The sequence below is a fragment of the Piliocolobus tephrosceles genome, chromosome 4 (genome assembly GCF_002776525.5).
Source record: "Piliocolobus tephrosceles isolate RC106 chromosome 4, ASM277652v3, whole genome shotgun sequence".
Taxonomy (NCBI): Eukaryota; Metazoa; Chordata; class Mammalia; order Primates; family Cercopithecidae; genus Piliocolobus; species Piliocolobus tephrosceles.
The window spans coordinates 140,586,919-140,608,927 of NC_045437.1; the positions used below are offsets into that span (position 1 = coordinate 140,586,919).

The 22,009-nt window shown below is 41.6% G+C and overlaps 1 protein-coding gene, 1 non-coding gene and 1 pseudogene across 3 annotated transcripts in view; 2 read left to right on the forward strand and 1 right to left on the reverse strand.

Annotated features, from left to right (window-relative positions):
- HMGXB3 (HMG-box containing 3) overlaps window positions 1–22,009 on the reverse strand; it is a 53,766-nt gene that overhangs the window by 21,413 nt on the left and 10,344 nt on the right. For both annotated transcript variants that reach the window (XM_023227074.3, XM_023227075.2), the window contains exons 4-10: window positions 21,314–21,811; window positions 19,609–19,707; window positions 13,006–13,137; window positions 6,738–7,156; window positions 4,533–4,708; window positions 4,297–4,394; window positions 772–870 (exon numbers count right to left, since the gene is read on the reverse strand). In XM_023227074.3, the coding sequence (XP_023082842.2) occupies window positions 772–870; window positions 4,297–4,394; window positions 4,533–4,708; window positions 6,738–7,156; window positions 13,006–13,137; window positions 19,609–19,707; window positions 21,314–21,811 (1,521 nt within the window). The remainder of the gene's footprint in view (window positions 1–771; window positions 871–4,296; window positions 4,395–4,532; window positions 4,709–6,737; window positions 7,157–13,005; window positions 13,138–19,608; window positions 19,708–21,313; window positions 21,812–22,009) is intronic.
- On the forward strand, window positions 2,120–2,223 carry LOC111552715. Its single transcript, XR_002734709.1, has one exon. It is a non-coding gene; the product is annotated as a small nucleolar RNA U13 (small nucleolar RNA).
- On the forward strand, window positions 9,314–9,802 carry LOC111552605 (annotated as a pseudogene).

Genomic DNA, 22,009 nt, shown 5'->3' on the forward strand with positions numbered 1-22,009 from the left:
TGGTTGATGCTTTAAGCATCAACAGAATTAGGGAATATTGAGAGTGACAGATGCCCCAAAGATGTCCAAACCAATGCAGCATTTTACAGACAGTGAAACTGAGGACCACAGAAGGAAAGAATCTTGCCCAGGGGCATAGGGCATGCTAGCAGCAGAGCCAGAACTCCTTTTGGACCAGGTCTCTCAGCTGTCTAGCATTTATTTCCCTGCTCTATGCTGCCTGCCCTACAAAAGGGTGATCCCAATGTCACACATTTGTCCATTAGGATGTTAATATGTGTTATGTTAAAAAATAAAGGGAAAACCCCTGTGGGAAACACTAGGCTAAACAAAATAAGCTGCTTTACTAAAGTACTTCTCTATTTTACTTTAAGATAGTAGCGTTGAACTGGACTCTGTTTTAGGGAGAAAAAGGCAACGTCGCCTAAACATAACTGTGGAACACCCTTTCTAAGCTAAAAGGTTCCAAGATTGCTAAATGTTAAATCTGGACTGGATTCTCATTTCTGGCAGCTCTCAATAAAAATACACTAATCTCAGCTGTCCTACACTTTATAAATCTCACTTGGAAAGAGACCAAAACAACCCAGCAGATTCATCCAGTAGCTATCATTTGCATCAGGGATGGGATCTTCAGCATTAACAATCTACACCTGACGCTGTTCTCCCTCCCAGCTACCACCACCTTCTCCCCGAGCCTCCTACTGACCTTCAACCACAAAATCAAGACAACCTCCATGTCAACCGACCACCACCTAGCTGCATACTTACCAATGTGACAGTGCAGCTGTACTTATATGGAGGAAACATATCAGGCTTGACCTCCACAACTTTCACCTGAGAAGTCCTGTTGGATGGGCCAGTTGGTAGCTGTGGATCAGAACAAATTGTTTAGTGCTTTTGAACCTTAGCCAAACTCCTGAGGTCCCATGTCCTGAAACAACTTGAGGGAATGCTTTCCCAGGGAATTTGTAGAGCTCTGGACTGCCAGCTGGCAGTCACCAGTCCACCAAAGGCTGAGCGTCATGTTCAAGTCCAGGGCTTGCCACAGGCTTCTGTGCAGTTTCTAATACCATGTATTAGAAACACCATGAATCAGGTTTGTAACTACTACTGAGTTATGAAAGCACATAATAGCTTTTATACATACAAATACATGGTTGAACAACTTTGCATAGAAAGATGTCTGAAAGACTATTCACTAAAATGTCACAGGGTAAGAGGACAATCATGGTTGTTTCTCCCTCTTTACCACTATCTACAAAATTTTCTTTTTTTTTTTTTGTAGCGATGTGGGTCTCACTATGTTGCCCAGGCTGGTCTTGAACTGCTGGACTCAAGCAATCCTCCCACCTCAGCCTCCCAAAGTGCTGGGATTAGAGGCATGAGCCTCAAATGTTTTATAAGGGAATGTATATTTTACTTATATAGCTAAAAAAAGAAAAGATAAAGCAAACAAAATTAAAATTATTCTATAATATTGAATTTAGGTTGATTTTCAGAGTACCTGTTTACTGGTTTAAGGCTAGTAAAAGAGTTTGTGGCTTTTAACAAATACCCAATGTCACCAATCAAAAGGAAACTATTTACAGAGAAGACTGGGGTTGACACAAGTAACAGAGTGTACGTGAAGGAATCTAGGGGCTGGAAATCTACAAAACTACCGACACTAACCAGATACCTTCCTTCTATACAGCAAGATCACACATACATCCAGAGCTGCCATATTTGTGTGGAAGATAAAATAATTCTCAAAGTAAAAGCCAGTTGATATTCCTGTCAGGGCAAATGTAAAACTGTTAAAGAAACGCAGTTAACTGACAAAGAACCCATGACAAGGACGATGGCAGACCTGTTCTCCTATTCCAACCTGGTCCATGACACAGTTTGCAAACTACAGGCCACAATCCAATGAGGGGTCATAACATTAATTTAATGGGTTGAAACCAGCATTTTGCAAATACGAATGAGAAAAAAACAAAGTGACTGCATATAGTAAGGGCACAGCTTCATTAAACCTTTAGTATATATGTTTACTGGGCAGTAATATAAAAATATGCCTGTTACTGAGGGTTATGATCAAAAGCTTGAAAAACACTAGCTAAGGACATTTTGATGGATCCTTTTATAGCTCACAAGTATGACGATCTGGTATTCACGCACATGGGTGAGATATGCCTCCCTCAAACCTCATTACAATGTCAGCACATTACCCATTTGACATGGGAAAAAAAGAAACTTGATAATTATTCTAGCTACATACAGCTAAAAACAAACCCCACTAATCCATGGAATCTGGACACCCAGAAAATTTTTAATATCTGTATCACTAAATGAAGTGAAAATATAAGCCACAAACTAGTATATGGAGTAAGAGCCAAGTTTCTGATTATTAAAAAATAAACACACACAAATTCAGGAAAAGACCTGAAAGCATATCGGATGGTCATTCTGGGTGGCAGGATCATAAAGGACTTTTCTTTCTCCTTTACCTGAATTTTCTTTATTTTCTACAATCATGCATTCATTTTTAAAAGGAAGCTAAAGAGACATGACAACCAAATGTTAATATCTGATCCTAGACTGGATCTTAGACTGGAGAAAAATATGCCACGTAAAGGAACTGTTCTAGAATGGGAGAGGCTTTAAAAATATACAATAAAATAAAAAAGACACTGGGTGAGGTGGCTAATGCCTGTAATTCCAGTACTTTGGGAGGCCAAGGAGGGAGAATCGCTTAAGGCCAGGAGTTTGAGATCAGCCTGGGCAACACAGCAAGAGACCCCATCTCTACAAAAAAAACATTTAAAAATTAGCTTGGTATGGTGGTGCCTGCCTGTGTACCCAGCTACTCAGGAGGCTGAGTTGGGAGGATTCCTTGAGCCTAGTAGTTCGAGGCAGAAGTGAGCTATGATTACATCACTGCACTCCGGCCTGGGCAACACAGCAAGACCTTGTTTCTGGAAAAAAAAAAAAAAATCTATCTATCTATCTATAATTGGGTCTGTGAAAAGAAAATAAATTGTGGGGCCCCCACATCACTAAGCTAAAGGGAAAAGTCAAGGTGGGAACTGCTTAGGGCCAACCTGCCTCCCATTCTATTCAAAGTCACCCTCTGCTCACTGAGATAAATGCATATCTGACTGCCTCCTTTGGAGAGGCTGATCAGAAACTCAGAAGGATGCGACCACTTGTGTTTTATCTACCTACGACCTAGAAGCCCCCTCCCTGCTTTAAGTCTTCCTGCCTTAGCTTCAAGTTGTCCTGCCTTTCCAGTCTGAACCAATGTTCACCTTGTGTATGTTGATTGATGTCTCCCTAGAATGTATAAAACCAAACTGCTATGACTACCTTGGGCAGATGTCATCAGGACCTCCCGAGGGTGTGTCCCAGGTGCATGTCCTCAATTTTGGCAAAATAAACTTTCTAAATTAACTGAGACCTGTCTCAGATTTTCAGGGCTCACAGATCAAACTGACACAATTTGGAGTATGAATGGGAGAGTAAAGGTATGCATCAATGTTTCAGTAAAAGAATATCCCTATTCTAGGCTGGACATGGTGGCTCACGCCTGTAATCCCAGCACTTTGGGAGGCTGAGGTGTGTGGATCACTTGAGGTCAGGAGTTCAAGGCCAGCCTGGCCAACATGGTGAAACCCCATCTCTACCAACAATACAAAAGTTAGCTGGGCGTGGTGGTGTGCTCCTGAAATCCCAGCTACTCAGGAGAGGCTGAGGCAGCAAAATCACTTGAACCCAGGAGGTGGAGGCTGCAGTGAGCTAAGATTGTGCCACTGCACTCCAGCCTAGGTGACAGAGCGAGACCCCGCCACCAAAAAAAAAAAAAAAAAAAAAAGAATATCCCTATTCTTATGAAATACACAAACAAGCATAAAGGCATAACTTACCCTATAATGTATATTTTACACACATGCACGTGTACACACCCACCCACACATGGTGGGGGGAACACACGAACACACACGATCAAGCAAAATGGGCTAATACATTAACAACAGGTCACTCTAGGTAAAGAGTATATGGGTGTTCTCTGTACTATTTTTATTTTTGCGACTTTTTTCTGTTATAAATTATTTCTAAGTAAAAGGTTTAAAAACATGTATTCACTTCATAAAAAGAAATTACTTAAAAAATAGACAAATCATTCATGTTAACCTCCTCCCAGAGGTCTGCCAACATGTAAGAATTGGGATCTGCCTTTACCTATAGTTTTGATACATTAAATGGCAGCAGCCAGACCCTCAAACAGCTCCCACTCCAGAAAATGGGTCTTACCTTCACTTCACCAGGGCCAGATGGCTGTTGAACGGGCTGGCCCAGCTGCTTCAGTGTGCTTGGCTTCAGACCACAAGTCCTCACAGAGGGAGTCTTATCTGAGAGAACCAGGAGCCAAACTGGTGACTTCAGTGCATTCAGAGTCTCCCCAAGTCTCTATGTCCATTCTCAACCCCCTACTCCTATCCCTTTCCCATCAGACAGCACCCCCATCCCAGGTATGCCCCAGCCCTTACCACTCAGGGAAAAGGCCTGCCTGGCCCTGGGCAGTCCCATGCTGCTGCCTCGCCCCACATTAACTGGGGCTGGCAAAATCGCTCTCATGGGTCTTGCTGCAGCCAGTAATGAGGGTTTGCCCCGTGCTCTGCCTTTAAGCTCTGGAGCTCTGGACCCAGAGGTAAGCAGGTCAACTCTGAAAAGAATAAGAAGAGAAATCTGGAAATTCGGGAACAAAGGGAAGAAAACCAAAGTGCAATCTCTATATAGTGCTTTATTAGAGGATAGTATTGGGGTTCAGCTATCAAGCTTTAGACAGATTGAGTTCAAATTCAACCATTAAATAGCTGTGTGGCCCGGGGCAAGTAATTTCATTCTTCTGTTAACTTCAAGTTTCTAATGTGTAAAATGGAACAGTAATTACCTATATGTTATGGAGTCACTGCGAAGACAAAGAAGTGTAAAACAATGTCTATAGCATGTAATGCCAATCGCTATTATAGCTATAACATTTAATCTACCTCTAGTTAGAGCATATACTTATGACAGCAGCTTAGAGACCCTAGAGAACAGAGTCCATGTTTGCTTCATCTTGGCAGCACCCATGTTGAGCACAGGGCCTGCATTGCAGAAGGCCTCAATAAACATTTGCTAAAGTGATTTACATGTCTCAAACAAAAGTTCTAAAGTGCACAGCTTCACCCTTTAAATATACAAAACCATCGCCAAAGTATATTGCCACATTATTTTTTTAAAAAAAAGCAAGATGGGGCCGGGTGCGGTGGCTCACACCTGTAATCCCAGCACTTTGGGAGGCTGAGGTGGGCAGATCACAAGGTCAGGAGATCAAGACCATCCTGGCTAACACGGTGAAACCCTGTCTCTACTAAAAATACAAAAAATTAGCTGCATGTGGTGGCGGGCACCTGTAGTCCCAGCTACTCGGAAGGCTGAGGCAGAATGGCGTGAACCCAGGAGGCGGAGCTTGCAGTGAAACGAGATGGCACCACTGCACTCCAGCCTGGGTGACAGAACGAGATTCCATTCCAAAAAAAAAGCAAGATGTATTTGGGAGGCCAAGGCAGGTGGATCACCTGAGCCCAGGAGTTCGAGACCAGTCTGGGCAACATGGCAAAACCCCATCTCTACAAAAAAAATACAAAAATTAGCCAGGTGTGGTAGTGCGTGCCTGTAGTCCCAGCTACTCAAGAGGCTGAGATGGGAAGATCGATTGAGCCCAGGAGGGTGAGGCTTCAGGGAGCTGTGTTCGCGCCACTGCACTCCAGCCTGAATGACGAAGCGAGACCCTGTCTCAAAACAATAAAAATAAACATAAAAATAAAAAACAAGATGTAGAAGTATGTTGTGCTATGATTTGTGTTTAAAAAAAAAAGTGGGAAAAATATATATACATACACACATACATATTTGTATACAAGGTATACAAGGCATTCTTATTTTTCCAGGAAAAGCCAGCCAAAGTTAAAAGTGGAATTGGCTTCTGGTGTCCACTGCAGGCACAACTGTTACCAGTTGAGAACCACTGATACAAATAAGGGTCTTCAGTTACAAGAACACAACTTCCTCAGGGAAGGGATATACGCAGAATCAATTAAGGAGGAAAAGGGGAGAAAAAGATAGTGACTTCCTCCGACTTATAAGGTACTCAGTTACATGTTTTATACACAATCTTCAGTTTGTATAGTCAGCCTGTGAGGAAGAGATTTTCTAATACCCAACTCAAGATTTTTCAGAGGAGAGAACTGAGGTCAACAGACATGAAGTGACAATGCCCAAGGTCAAACAGAAGCCAGAAACAGTTGGAACCAGTATTGAGTTCTCTGACCATCAGGCCAGAACTCTTTCTACAGGATGCTTTCATAAAGCTTCTCTTTCCAAATCCAGTATCCAGGACTGGTAACTCACAGTTTTAATACTGCCCAGAGCCTGTGCCAACAAGACTCTAATAACTGCTTTAGGGAGACTGACAAGAAGAGATGTGTAAGTAATCTGACAGCAGTACATGGATAGCAGAGTCCGGGGGAAGGGACAATCTTTATATATCTCTAGGCCTTGGTTTCTGTATCTCTAAAACAGGAACCACTGCCTGGGCTCTGCTGCCTCTCTTAAGCATGCTGTAAGGACACGGAATAAAACAAACATGGGGCATTTCCAAAGCTGTTATTTTAAATACAACTCTATATTATACAAACACATTGACTTACCCTGTAGGTTTTTTAGGAGCAGGGAGTGGACTGGAGGTGCTTGTCCCCTCAGATGGTGTTGGTATGTCTGCTCCAGGACTGTCATTGTCAGTGGTCCCCAGAGTGACCTCAGGCTGCACACCACTTCTGACGACTGGTGTCTTAGTGACTGCTGTACCACGATTCCCAGGAGCTTCCTTAACCAAAACATGGGCATCGGAGATGATCACTTCCTCCCACTCACTCTCCTCACCGACTTCTCTGGGAGGAGCTACATTCAGGAGCTGGCTGACAGCTTCCGAATTCTCCAGAGTCAGTTTGGAGGCATTTTCCTTAGAGGAATTTTGCTCAGTGGTGACAGGTTGCTGATTTCTTTTCACCACAGAGCCTTTGGAAGAGACACCAGAAGCCAATTCCACTTTTACTTTGGCTGGCTTTTCCTAGAAAAATAAGAATACCTTGTATACATAAGGCATTTTACAGTTGATGACATTCACAAACATTCTCTCATTTGATCATTTTAATAACATATGGGCGACAAATATGGAAACCAAGGTCCATGAAAGGAAGAAGTTACAGGTTCCTTTCACTATAGTATTAAATGCCTTCATCTGCATAAAGCTATTCATCTTCTAATGAATTCTTATTGAAAAGCCTCTCCAGGTTTCATCAACCAAATGTCGGCATTTTTTTGTTTTACATTTAGTTTGACATTATTCAAAGCCTACTTCTCTGTGTCTAGAGAGAGGGTGACATACTGCCACACAGGAACTAAAAGTCCTAAGTTGTTCACCTTGGTGGTCCTTTTATGAGATTCAGTTAATCCCAGTGTGGCCACAACCTCATGTGGACAGATTCAAATTTTCCCACCTCCTTTGGGAAAAATTCTATTTTTTGTCCCAGATTCTTTGAGGTGAGTCTTAAGAATGACTTACACATATGTCACATACTTTGCACTGGATCAAAATAACTCATGCATTATCATGTGCTATAAATACTCAAACTCACTAAAAATGGCAGCCGCTATTTTAGCTAGACCTGGTTTTAAAAAGCCCTTGGTGTCTCAGCTTTTATCCAATTAGCACTGCAGTGGAAATAACAGTATTACATACACACCCGCACACTTTAAAAAAATGTTTTTAAATAGTGATTGTCTCTGGAATAGGTTTCAGAAAGGTTTTCTACCCACCATGCATATCGTGAAGGGCACTGTAAACTAGGAAACATAAAGGCTGGGTTCTATCAAGCTTAGCTTCACTCCTAATTAGTTATGTGGTGTAAGGCAAGCTTCAATTGAATCCTCATTCCCCCTTATGAAATAGCAAAGGGTTGGGCTCTCAGTGTTTGTCAACAGGAGCCAGACAGCATTTTGGGTGACCTAATTCCTTAGTGTGGAGGACCTCCCTGCACATTACAGAAGTTTAGTGTCTGTGCCAATGTCATTAAATTTCAATATGATTTATCTCCCAGTAGCTTACTACCCCCAAACCCCTCAACATTTCCAAAGCCATCTGCACACTGCACTTCTAGTTCAGAACCAGTAACAGCCAGGCGCCATGGCTTATGCCTGTGAGCCTAAGTCTTTGGGAAACTGAGGCAAGAGGATCGCCTGAGCCCAGGAGTTCAAGACCACTTTGGGAAACATGGCAAGACCACATCTCTACAAACAAACAAAAAAATTAGCCAGGCATGGTGGTATGCAGCCTGTGTTCCTGTGTTCCCAGCTACTAGAGAGGCTGAGGTGGCAGGATCACTTGACCCCAGGAGGCTGAGGCTGCAGTGAGCTGTATTCATGCCTGGATGACAGAATGAGACCCTGTCCCTGTCTGGAAAAAAAAAAAAAAAAAAAAGAGCCAGTAACAGGTGACCTCGTAAGAGCTCTTTAGTAAAGCATTCTCAGATTCTAAAAGAGTGAGTTAACATGACGAGAAATGTCAAGTCAAGTGCACAGAGTTTATTTACTGCAGGAGAGAGAAAATTTAACAGAAAAACAGGAGACTAAACTCATTTCTTGAGATAAGATCTTTGAGCAAACACTGCCTACTAAGTAGGCTATTTTAGACAAAAATCACTGCAGAAAGATCAGGTAATTTAAGCAATCTGAGCAAACTACCTGGTGATCTCACATTTCATTAACTCAGCCTACTCATTTTAGATGTTACTTTCAAAATTTAAGGTAAATAAAACAGGCTGCAGGCTCAGAGAGACCTCAGTTGCTGCCATCAGAAGGCTTTAAGAATGAAGCCTTGAGCTAAACAGCCTTATATACTATCTTTTGTTTTATTCAATTCATTGAGAACTATGGCACATATTTCTTGGGCTAACTTTAGCTAGTATGAACTCTAGAACAATACAACAAAAGGTGAGTCATTTCCTGGCTGGCACAAACACACTTGGAGCTTTTAGAGACAAATTATACTTGCTGCTTCAAAAATCAGAATTCAAGAAATTTTATTAATAGATCAAGGGTGTCCAATTTTAGCTTCCCTGGGCCACATTGGAAGAACTGTCTTGAGTCACACATAAAATACACTAACAATAGCTGATGAGCTTAAAAAAAATAAAAATAAAATAATCACACACAAAAAAATATCGTAATGTTTTGCTCTTTGAGGAAGACACGGTCGTAGGTGGTGCAGAGCTGCGGTCCGCCCGCTCCTGCCCGCTCCTGCTCCTGACTCACCGCTGTTCTCTCTCGCCAAGGAACAAGTCGGTCAGGAAGCCCGCTGCAGCCAAGGCTTTTAAAGACACCGGAAAAACACCCATGGAGCTGGAGGTGGCAATTCACCGAATTCAAATCATTCGCTCCAGCTGCAACATAAAATCCCTGGAGAAGATGTGTGCTGACTTGATCAGAGGAGCAAAGGAAAAGAATCTCAGTGAAAGGATCAGTTCGATTGCCTACCAAGACTTTGAGAATCACTACAAGAAAAATTTGTGGTCAAGGTTCTAAGACACAGGAATGTTTCCATAGGAGAATCCACAAACAACTAATTGACTTGCACAGTCCTTCTGAAATTAAGCAGATTACTTCCATCAGTACTGAGCCAGGAGTTGAGATGGAAGTCACCACTACAGATGCTTAAGTCAACTATTTTAATACATTGATCACCAGTTGTTAAAAAACAAAAAATCTCAATGTTTTAAGATAGTTTATGCATTTGTGTTGGGCTTCATTCAAAGCCATCCTGGGCCATGGATTGGACAAGCTTGTCTAACATTCTGCAGCTAAACAGCATAGCAATGCCTGAGAAGTGTGGTTTAGTGGAAAAGGCAATGGGATAATTAGCTGTGTGAATTTAGTAAGTCGCTTTTCTAAAATCTATTTTTCCTCAGCTGGAAACTCAAAAGAGTTGAAGTAGTTGATAATCAAAGTCAATTTTATTTCTAAAATTCTAAGTGCATTGATGGTAAAATGTTACCTATCTTCTCTCACTTATTCTGTTTCTATAAGCTTTAGAGATCACAGTATCTACTCTTTATATGGTAATTCTTGCAAAATACATTGGCAAATTCTGACTTAGCAAGTCAAGATGGGGGGAGGTAGCTAAGAAAAAAATTGTTTTCAGGCCGGGCGCGGTGGCTCAAGCCTGTAATCCCAGCACTTTGGGAGGCCGAGACAGGTGGATCACGAGGCCAGGAGATCGAGACCATCCTGGTCTACAAGGTGAAACCCCGTCTCTACTAAAAAATACAAAAAACTAGCCGGGTGAGATGGCAGGTGCCTGTAGTCCCAGCTACTCGGGAGGCTGAGGCAGGAGAATGGCGTAAACCCGGGAGGCGGAGCTTGCAGTGAGCCGAGATTGCGCCACTGCACTCCAGCCTGGGCGACAGAGTGAGACTCTGTCTCCAAAAAAAAAAAAAAAATTGTTTTCATGCCATCAGCTTGATCTTAGTAAGAGAACCATGGCTCTAAAGTTTTTCAGGCTGGGCACCGTGGCTCACACATGTAATCCCAACACTTTGTGAGGCCAAGGCAGGTGGAATCACTTGAGGCCAGGAGTTGGACACCAGCCTGGTCAACACGGTGAAACCCCATTTTTACTAAAAATACAAAAAAACCTAGCTGGCTGTGGTGGCACATGCTTGTAATCCCAGCTACTCAGGAGGCTGAGGCATAAGGATCACTTGAACCTGGGAGGTGGAAGCTGCAGTGGGCTGAGATCGTGCCATCCAGCCTGGGCAGTACAGCAAGACTCTATCTTCAAAAAAAACCAGAAACAAAAACAGTTATTTCAGTTAAAGCCAGGTATGATGGTATGATGTCATATGCCTATGGTACCAGCTACTCAGGAAGCTGAGGCAGGAGGATCACTTGAGACCAGGAATTCGAAATGGGCCTAGGCAACATAGCAAGAGACTCTGTCTCAAAAAAAAAAAAAAGTTATTTCAATCAAAGTGGAAAGAAACCACACATACAAGAAATGAAAAAGCCAAAGTAAAAATAGCCTGCAGGAGGGACAAGCCCACAACGATCACTGACAGTCTTTCATGCACAAGCGCAGGAAATATGGTCATTTAAGAGACCTGCTTTGCATTGGTCAAGAAAGGCCAAGGCAAATTCTGACTACTATGCAGTTCAATCTCCCTACTGCAGCTAGAGAACTGCCTTTTTGGGGAATACAGTGGGAATACACTGATGGCTTCACAGAAGCACATCAGAGAAGATGGCACAAGAGCTTTACAAAACCTCCTGTGAGACATTAGCACTAGGTCCTTCCTGACCCTAGAAGTGACAACATGAAGAGCAATAGTAGGGCTAATAATTACATTGATGTCTATCATGATGATAGCAGGGCACTCACTGAAGATCTAATATATACCAGAAACGGTGCCATTTAGTCTATATGGATAATCTTATGTGACCCTGCTAACATCCCTAATGAAGTAGGTACTAACTTCCATTTACAGATGAGACAAAACTTAAATCCAGAACAGATATAGATGTCTTGACCAAGATTACATAGTTAGAAACCTTGGGAAGTAGGGGTCTGAACTGAGGTAGCTAACTCCAGAATTGTGTTCTCAATTATCCTATTCTGTCTCCTGGAATTGGTGCTACCCTGAACTTAGCCAGAAGCGAAAACACTCATCCAGAGGGCAAAAGTCACCATCCCAGTATTTCTCAAAGAGATGTGAAAATTGCCCTGGAGAAATTTAAAGTATGCTGCTATAAGGTTTTTCTACACATATATGTTTGGACCATGCTGAGTAAACATGTGATAATCACAATCCCAACCTAAGCAATTTTCACTAAAATAATGTCCTCTCTTTCCTTTTCTACCCACCCAAATTCTGTTGATTCTTCAAGACTCTCTCTCTTCTATAAAACCTTCCCTGTCTGTCCCAGGCCTTATAAATGTCTCTCCTCTCTGAACGAGGTGAGAATTTACTGCCTATTCCATCCATTTTAGCCCTTAAAATGTATAGTTTCATGTAAAAAATGTGGCAAGTATGTATGTTTTATCTAGTGTGCACTAAGCATACACAGGTGACAGCATGTTAAACGCAACTTCAAAAGGGCACAGCTGTGATGCTCATTTATTTCTTGAATGTCTTCTATGGGCAAAGGCTGTGGGGGATACCAAGGTCATTAAGGAACTCATAATGTAACATAAACAGAAACACTGTTAACTGGCGATGAGTGTTAAATAAAAATGTTAAAGACACAGATATAGACATCTATATATATAGATAAGGGGATGACAGAAATAAGTAAATAAACATGGTATAGTAGTTCATGGAAATTATGAAACAGGTAATATTTCTGAAGAATATTTAAAGGCATGATATGTTAAATTTAAAAAAGTAAAATATTATAGTATTGGAGATATCCACGAAAAAATAGAAAAAAAGGGAAAACAGTGGCTCACAGTGCTGTAATCCCAGCACTTTCGGAGGCCGAGACAGGAGATAGTTTGAGGCCAGAGCAACAGAGCAAGACCCCATCTCTATTTGAAAAAGAAAAAAAGAAGGGAAAGAAGAAAAAAACAGATACAGAACTTATTCACAGAAAAAAGACTGGAACGAAGTACACCAAAATGTTAATAACGGCTTTTCTTTGGATGGTATGTGAGTTTGGATAACAATTTATTTTTCTTGTGTATTTTTTAAACAAACTATATACAGAGAGCAATTCAGGGTATAAGCCAGGCCCTATCCTTTGATTTACTTGTATAGTCAGACAGTAAAAACAAATGTTAACTTTTTAAAAATCACCTGTTCCTAATGGCAAACAGAAAGCCTACTCTGTGAGGCTTCTAAAGCAGCAACAGCCAATGGACCTTACCTTTGGAATCCACTTCCCTCCTAGGAAGTTACCACAGGTAGGGCACTTAGGTGGCTTGTGCCTGGTGACATATGTAAAGGAGCACCCTGGGCTGGTGCATGTCCCATGGCCCCGGCGGGTATATGTAGTGGTCTGTAAATAAAGAGTACATCAGAATCAATAGAACAATCCAACCTCTCTCAGACTCAGATGACCACTATAACCACAGCCAGCACCAGGAGGTCACGAGCTTATGGGAGGATAACCAATTCATAATCCTACCATAAAAGGTCAGTGTTGGAAAGGTACTACAACACAACAAATTCACTTTTTAGAAATGGAGAAACTAAGTTCAAATGGGGAAAGACAATTGCCCAACGTTACAGTTAGGTACCAGAAGAGTGAAGAAAGTGATAGTTGCTATGCATTGAGCTAGGCACCACACAGTGCTAAACACTTTATCAATATGTCATTTAATACTCTCAGCAATTGTATTAAGTATGTATTATTACTACTGAGGTTTAAATGCTTTGCCTCATATCATCAATCAAGGGCAGAGCTAGACCTAGAACCCAGATTTCTCTATTCTTGGTCCAACATTCCTTCTATGCATCCAGCTGCACCCTCTGGCTCTAAATACTTCAAAGAATTTGCTTCATCTTCTTCTTCAGACAACTAAGGACCTGGGATTCAGAATAAAAATAGATCCATGGTCACTGAAAAAATAAGGGCAATTCAGGGTATAAGCCAGGCCCTATCCTTTGATACTCAACAGAATGTAGTTATTTGCATATTAATATATATAGCCACTGGCTCTTATCATCTCCACTGATCTCCCTTTGAGCAAAATGTATTACAATGGGTTATTATATTTCAGCTACAAATAGAAATGACTCATTCATTAGTCATGCTTCACTTCTAGATTAAAGCTGGAAAAAAAACCCATTTCTCTGTCAGATTTGTTCTGTCACATATGAATGTTTACTCAGCTATTAATCCCAGCTTCCCTAGTCCAGCCGAAAAGCAAAAAACTCCGTTGGGGAAACACCAAACTACCATTAGCTACCTCTGCAAGGAAGCCTAAGGAAAAAGCAATTATGACAGTGGTATTAAGTCAAGGATGAGTGTGAAGTCGTATGGCACCAAAAGAGAGAAAGACCAGGATTTGGGTTCCAATTTTGCCACTAATACACTGGATGACCTGGTGGTAAGGGACCTTAACTCTTGGGCCCTGAGTTTCTTCCTCTGTAAAATCACCTGTTTTTCCTATTTTATAGGCGTGTCTTGCTGAGAAAGTGACATAAGGAATGAGAAAACATTCACTTAGATTGACTATTAATACTGGAATATAAAACATCTCTGATCCTTTCTCAGGTTGTGGCCAATGTATAATTCTCATTCCGAACACCTCAAGAAAGCAGAGTAAAAATTTAAGATAAGTTAGTTTTATAAGTAAATTACCATGAACTTGGGAATATTCCTTAACAGTAGGCTAGAGAAATGACTTTAGGAAAAAAATTGCTAATGTTCAAGGATGATGTCTCAGTCCTAAGTATTAATCATAAAACACTTTTCTAGAAGTGCTTGGCTGACATTTATTAGAGAAATGTAATTTCTCTAATAATAATAAATGTTCTAAATGAAAGAACAGTAATTTCCAGGAGAACAAAGACTCAGGAGAAACAAGCAGTTTCGCCATGAGTCAAAGCTACAGGCTGTTCCTATTTTAAAATATTGCAGCTTTCTTATCTACAACATATTGTTTATCTGCAGCAGACATTTTTGAAGATAAAATAAACTGGTAAGTTAAAAATATGTACCTGAGCCCTAAAGAAACTACTAAAATAACCAAAACAAAGTCAACAGCTAATAAGCCAATAAGAGAAAGAAAACAGATCCATAAAAAATAATCACATCAGAAGAAGGCAGAACAAAACAGATGAGACAAATAGCAAGATAATAGATCTAAATGGGCCGGGCGCGGTGGCTCAAGCCTGTAATCCTAGCACTTTGGGAGGCCGAGACGGGCGGATCACAAGGTCAGGAGATCGAGACCACCCTGGCTAATATGGTGAAACCCCGTCTCTACTAAAGAATACAAAAAACTAGCCGGGCGACGAGGCGGGCGCCTGTAGTCCCAGCTACTTGGGAGGCGGAGGCAGGAGAATGGCATGGACCTGGGAGGCGGAGCTTGCAGTGAGCTGAGATCCGGCCACTGCACTCCAGCCTGGGCGACAGAGCCAGACTCCGTCTCAAAAAAAAAAAAAAAAAAAATAGATCTAAATGTAACCATATCAATAATCATATTAAATATTAATGGCTTACACAATATCTTTTAAAGACAGAGACCGTCAGAGGGCCTTGCTTTTATATTCAAACTATATGCTATCTACACAAAGCAGAACAAAACAAAAACACTTTATGAAGATATAAATTAGTTAAAAGGATGGAAAAATAAATTTATTGATATAACAATAATTTTTAAAAGCTAGACATTAGACAAAGTAGATTTCAGAGCAAAGATTACTAGAGATAAAGGTCATTTCGTAATAACAAAGGGGTCAATTTATCAAGAGGGCACAACAATCCTAGATGCTTACATACTTCACAAGAGTCAAAATTCATGACACAAAAATTAAGAGAACTGTAAGAAATAGACAAATCTACAAGGATAGTTAGATGTCACCTCCTTTTTTTTTTTTGGAGAATCTCAGTCTGTTGCTTAGGCTACAGTGCAGTGGCACGATCACAGTTGGAGTATCCTCCAACTCCTGGGCCCAAGCAATCCTCCCACTTCAGCCTTTTTTTTTGTACAGATGGGGTCTCCCTGCCTTGTCCAGGCTGGTCTTGAACTCCTGGGCTCAAGCAATCCTTCTGCTTCAGTCTCTCAAAGTGCTAGGATTACAGGCACATATCACCATGCCTGGCCAGATGCTTTCTCTTATAACTGATAGAACAAGTAAACAAAATCAGTAAGGATATAAAAGGGTTGAACATTACCAATCAATTTGACCTAATTAGATATGTATAGAACATTCCACCCAATAGCAGACTATGCATTCTCTTCAAGTGTACATAACATTTATCAAGACAGACCACATTCTGGGCCATAAGACAAGCCTCAATAAATTTAAAGGGATTCAGTTTATATATATCAAAAAGGTCAGGCCACAGTGGTATTAAATTATAAATCAATAACAGAAAGATATCTGGAAAATCCCCAAATACTTGGAGAGTAAATAATAGCTTCTAAATATCTCATTGGTCAAAGAAGTAAATTAGAAAGTATTTGAATTGAATGAAAATGAAAACACACCATATCAGAATTTGTGGAGTGCCACTAAAGCAGTGCTTAGAGGGAAATTCATAGCAGTAAGCATCTACATTAGAAAAGAAAGAAAGAGCTGGGCACGGTGGCTCACACCTGTAATTCCAACACTTTCGGAGGCTAAAGCAGGAGGATTGCCTGAGCCCAGGAGTTCTAAGACCAGCCTGGGCAACACAGAGAGACCCCCGTCTCTGCAAATAATTTAAAACAATTAGCTGGGTATATTGGTGTACACCTGTGGTCCCAGCTACTTGAGAGGCTGGGGCAGGCAGGTCAATCCCGGGAAGTCAAGGATGCAGTGAGCCATGATTGTGCCACTGTACTCTAGTGTGGGCAACAGAGTGAAACCTTATCTACCAAAAAAAAAAAAAAAAAAGAGAGAGAGAGAAAAGAAAAGAAAGGTTTTGAATCAATGACATCAGCTTCTACCTTAAAAAACTAGAAAAAGAACAAATGAGAACTATTGGGGCAGTGAAGAATACGCGTGACCATGGACATCAGCTGGATAACGACTGCTGTCGTGCCCTACTCACCTTTGAGGTCCTGCTGGTTCACAGATTGGATGGCCGCAATACATTCTCCTATATTTCCATATTTGTCCCCCTTTGGCTTTTGTTACTAACTTTAATGGTCACAACATTTAGGCGAAAAGGGGGCAATCATTAGTGGTTTGGTATTCGCAGAGACTTCTGTCAATTTCTGCTTGAAATTTTCCCACTTTTAAGAGAATACGGAAACATTTCATACATTCTCCATCAGGAAGATAGTGAAGGTGCTGAAGAAACATCGGTTCCAGAAGCTCCAAAAATTGCTCCAGTGTTTGGGAGGAAGATCAGGTAGTCTTAATCCAGAGCCCCGGGAAATACGTTCCCCCACCTCCCAAGTTAAATATTGGTATGCCAGATTAAACTCCTAGAGAGGGCCCATACACAGACTCCATCTTGCCTTTGCCTTTTGTTCATTCATACCAAACCTGGAAATGGAAACAGGCTCCAAACACCGTCATCTCATGCCCTGTTTGAGACTGATGCCTCATCAGCATGCACCATAGATGGAGATTGTTTCAGTACGTGGGTGTGTGTGGTGTGTACCTGGGTAAGAGAACTTGCTTTCCACGTTCGTGCTTTAGATGTAGCTGGGGACAGTAAGTTGAATTGTTTTAGTAGGTCCTCAAAAGGAATAACTACACAGTGGTTTTCTTTAAAGTGCTACTGTACCTATCCAAAGTATTGTTTAGAAAGTATTTTTATATACTGCTAGTACAAAATTGTATTTCAGATTGTGCCTGTTAAGACATAATAGCAAATGTAAAGCGTTCTCTCTGTTCATAAACCTCATAGTTTATATACAAACTGCATATTGTCTATTGCAGATGTCTTTAAAGATTGCACAAAACAGTATGTGCCTGGTGTGGAGCTTACCAAAGTACTAGGCATGAACATAGGGACTGCAAATCCCATGGGGTGTTAATATTTAGGTGTTAGTAATTGAGGTCTGTGCTGTGTGAAGTCTGTGGTAGTATCCGTTAGTAGAGGGAGGAGTCACCGCCCTTGCAAACTTGTGTCATGCTCCAGTGTAGTACCAGGCCATAAAGTTACACTGTTGTTTAGCATCCTGAATTTTTCCACACAGGTAGTAACCGTCCAGAAACAACCAAAATAAGCAACAAGTGGTTTGTCCATTTCTAAGAATCTTAGAATATTAGTTGGCTGTAATGTAAAGCATTACTTGTCATTGGAAAGCTGGAGAGAGTGGCCTTAACCAGAAGTGGCCAACAGAATCAGGTATTATTTTAAGGTCTAAACTTTTTCATCTGTCAGCAATAGGGGAACAACAGTCCAAATTATCTTTGTAGATCAGTACAGTGTTTATTACAGGGTAATAAGGGAATGTTATGAACAACTTTATATATTTTTAAAATTGGGCTTGCAGTTAAAAACCTTCTGACAAAGAAAATTCCAGGCCCAGATGACTTCACTGGTAATACTACCATTTAAGGAAAAGAACTGAGGTGGAGAAAATATTTCCCAAGTCATTTTAAGAGGCAAGCATTACCCTGATACAAAAAGCGGACAGACTGTACAAGGAAATTCTGAGCCAAATTCTGAGCAAAATTTTTAGCAAATCAAATCCAACAATCTGTGAGAGGGATAATACATCACTGTCAAATGGGGTTTGTCCCAAGAATACAAGGGTGGTTTAAAATTTGAATAATAGTGAAGTTCACCACCTTAACCAACTTCTGGAAAATTCTTATAATACTCTCAATAGACACAGAAAAAGCATTTGACAAAATCCAACATCCATTCCTGATAAAAACTCTCAGAAAATTAGGAATAGAGGGAATTCTTAAACATGATAAAGGGCATGTAGGAAAAACCTATAGTTAATATACTTAATGAGGAAGGACTGAATCCTTTCCTCCTTACATGAGGAAGGACTGAATCCTTTCCTCCTTACATGAGGACAAGGCAGGACAAGGCAAAGATGTCTGCTCTTACCACTTCTATTCAGCATTGTACCAGAAGTCCTAGACAATATTATAAGGCAAGAAAAAGAAAGAAGGAATTCAAATCAGAAAGGAGATATAAAACTGTCATTACATGTAGACAGCATGATTAACTATGTAGAAAATTCAACAGCACCTACAAAAGTTACCAGAACTAATAAGTGAGTTAAGCAAAGTTGCAGAATACAAGCCCAATATACAAAGCAATCAACTGTATTACGAGGTATTAGCTGTAGGCAATCAGATATTGAAAATTTTCTTAAAATGCCATTTATAATAGTGTCAGAAAAAGAGAAAGAGTTAGGGATAAATCTCAGCCCCGATGCTGAAAAAAATATCAACTGGGAATCAAGAAACTAGAATCCAGTCTGACTTGTGTTGTAACCTTGAACAAGTCCCTTCTCTCCTCTGGGTCCTTTTCCTAATCTGTATGATCACAGTATTGAATTAGATCAGCAGCTGCTCATTTTCCTAAATCATGTACACTTACGAAAATTTTATAAAAGTCATGGAATCTATTCCAGGAAAAAGGTTTGTATAAAACTTGAGGTGAGTTCATGGATCCCATGGAGATCTATCTACAACCCCTCACCCCCATTAAGAGCATATGGACCACATAATCTCTGAAACCTTTGCCAGTTCTCACATCCTGAGGTTCTAATACTTTTAGAAATCCACTTGGTCCTACAACTGGTAGCTCAGAAAGAAAAAAAAAAAAACAAATCTACGTAGAAAAAAATGCTTATGACACCCTAATTGCCATCAATCCCCCACACACAGTACTGACCAGTTTGATGGAGGTGGGGTTCTCCACAACTGAGTAGGCAGGCAGAGGCAACATGATGAACTGTGTGGCTGGTGCAGAGGAGCTACTCTCACTGGAATCCTACGGGCAACGAAGAGGACAGTTTCACTGAAACAGAGTAAACACCCAGGCCACTCGACACGGGAAGCCTGGATTAAGTTTAATAACAGACAGTGTACTCATCCCAGTGTGCTTATCAAAAGGAATGAATTTATGATGATCTCAAAAAGTTTAATTAAGAACAAAGAGAAAACTATTACCCCAGGAAATGTGCTATCTTTATTTTACAGATGAGAAAACTGAGGTTCTAAGAGATTTAGGACTTCGAAGATCACATAAGCAGTTAGTGAGAGAATCCAATTCTAACCCTTTCAAGTGTTCTTAGCACCCTATTTACCTGCTTTAAACAGGCTAGTGGTGGCCAGGTGCAGTGGCTCACGCCTGTTAATCCCAGCATTTTGGGAGGCTGAGGTGGGTGGATCACCCGAGGTCAGGAGTTCAAGACCAACCTGGCCAACGTGGTGAAGCCCTGTCTCTACTAAAAAAAAAAAATACAAAAATTAGCCAGGCGTGGTGGCGCACGCTTGTAATCCCAGCTACTTGGAGGCCAAGGCAGGAGAATCGCTTGAACCCGGGAGGCGGAGGTTGCAGTGAGCTGAGATCTCGCCACTGTATTCCAGCCTGAGCGACAAGAGCAAAACTCCGTCTCAAAAAACAACAACAAAAACAGGCTAGTTGCACGCTTCATTATCATGAACAGCACTGAGGCAACAAATAAGGATTTAGGCCTGGGACAGATTGCAGGGGTACTTGTTCTCTTCTGCCCAGGCCATAGGGCTACAGCAAGCTGGTCCTCTTAGCCTGAACAGAAAGATTCCCATCGCTGAGAATGCTATCCTCTCCAAGGTTATAGAGGGCAGGTTATATATTATACTACCGCATGGCAGCAGTTTCTCTCCACTTCCACTTCTAGGAGATGAGGTTGTTGGGATCGCTAGAAGTGCTGCTTTCCCTTCAGCTGAGAATGACACTTACGCCACTGTGGAAACTTGGTTCCTCCTTCTCAGATATGAGTCCCATCAACCTGGCCTTGAAGTTAACCTTTTTCTTCCTACCCCATCTGAACCCAGGAAGACCTTGGTACAGGTCTTGTGTGAAAATTCTTGTACACTGTTCAAGGTGCCATTGTTTGCTGAAATAGTCTTCAGGGAGCCAGTGTGGTGGCACAAGCCTATAATCCTGGCTACTTGGGAGGCTGAGGCAGGAGGACTGCTTAAGCCCAGGAATGCAAGACCAGCTTGGGCAACAGAGTGACATCCCATTTCAAGAAAAGGAAGCAGTCTTCAGAAAACAAAACCCTGACTGATACTAAATTGCTTAACAGATCCTAGCTTTGACTCATGGATAACTCAAATACAATTTGCAGCTTTCTTGCTAATGTAGCTTATGAACCATCTCATGTGAAGAAAATTCTGGCTAAGCTGGGTAGAGTTGGTAAGAGTGCCTGAGAAATTCCAAAGAACTCTGGAGTGAGCGCAGGGGCAAGAAACATTCAAACTGCAGTATCAGTAGAAGCGTCACGTCAGTGTTCTTGATTACCACTGCTCTGGAATCACACTGCATGGTGCTAGCTGCCCTTTAAGTAACTCTAGACGAAGCCAAAGACACCAGTACCAAAGCCACTTACCCTCATGACTGTTACCACTGATACACTCTCTCCAACCTGGGGGTGGGGCACAGCCAGGCTTCCAGTGGGGAGGTCTGCGGAGCCATTCACCAAGGTCTCTTCAATTACCAGGCTTGTCTGGTAAGGTTGGTGGCTCTCTCCTACTTCCAGGGAAGCATCCTCTAGGAGCACATCCTGGTTGAGGATCTCTGAGGTGGCAATCTCCTGTACAGCACCTGACTGGGTAAGTGCTCCCACCTCCTCAGCCAGGGCCTCCACAGCCAGGCACTGCTCTGCCATGCCTGCATGGCTGGGCACTGTCTCCGGGGCAGTGTTGGACACAAGAGGAGGTCCTTTCGGGGACATCTGGTTCTGAGCCACACACAGCTCTAGCTGAGGGCAGCTCCGGTCCTCCTGCAGGCTGCTTTTGGGGATGATGATATAATCTGAGCGTGGGAGGATCTTGCGGAAACCTGGGATGTCCGGAACCACAGCAGTCAGTGCAGAGAGCTTAGAGTTCTGAGGATGAGGAAGCCAGGAAGGGGGAGACAAGCAAAGTTAAATGGACTAAGACCACGTGGAGATATATACATACATACATACATATATATGTGTGTGTGTGTGTGTGTGTGTGTATGTAAGACCTTTTTTTCCCCCCCGCTGCAAAAGGGACTGGAAAAACTCTACTCTCTTGACCTAATTCAGATAATGTCAGCC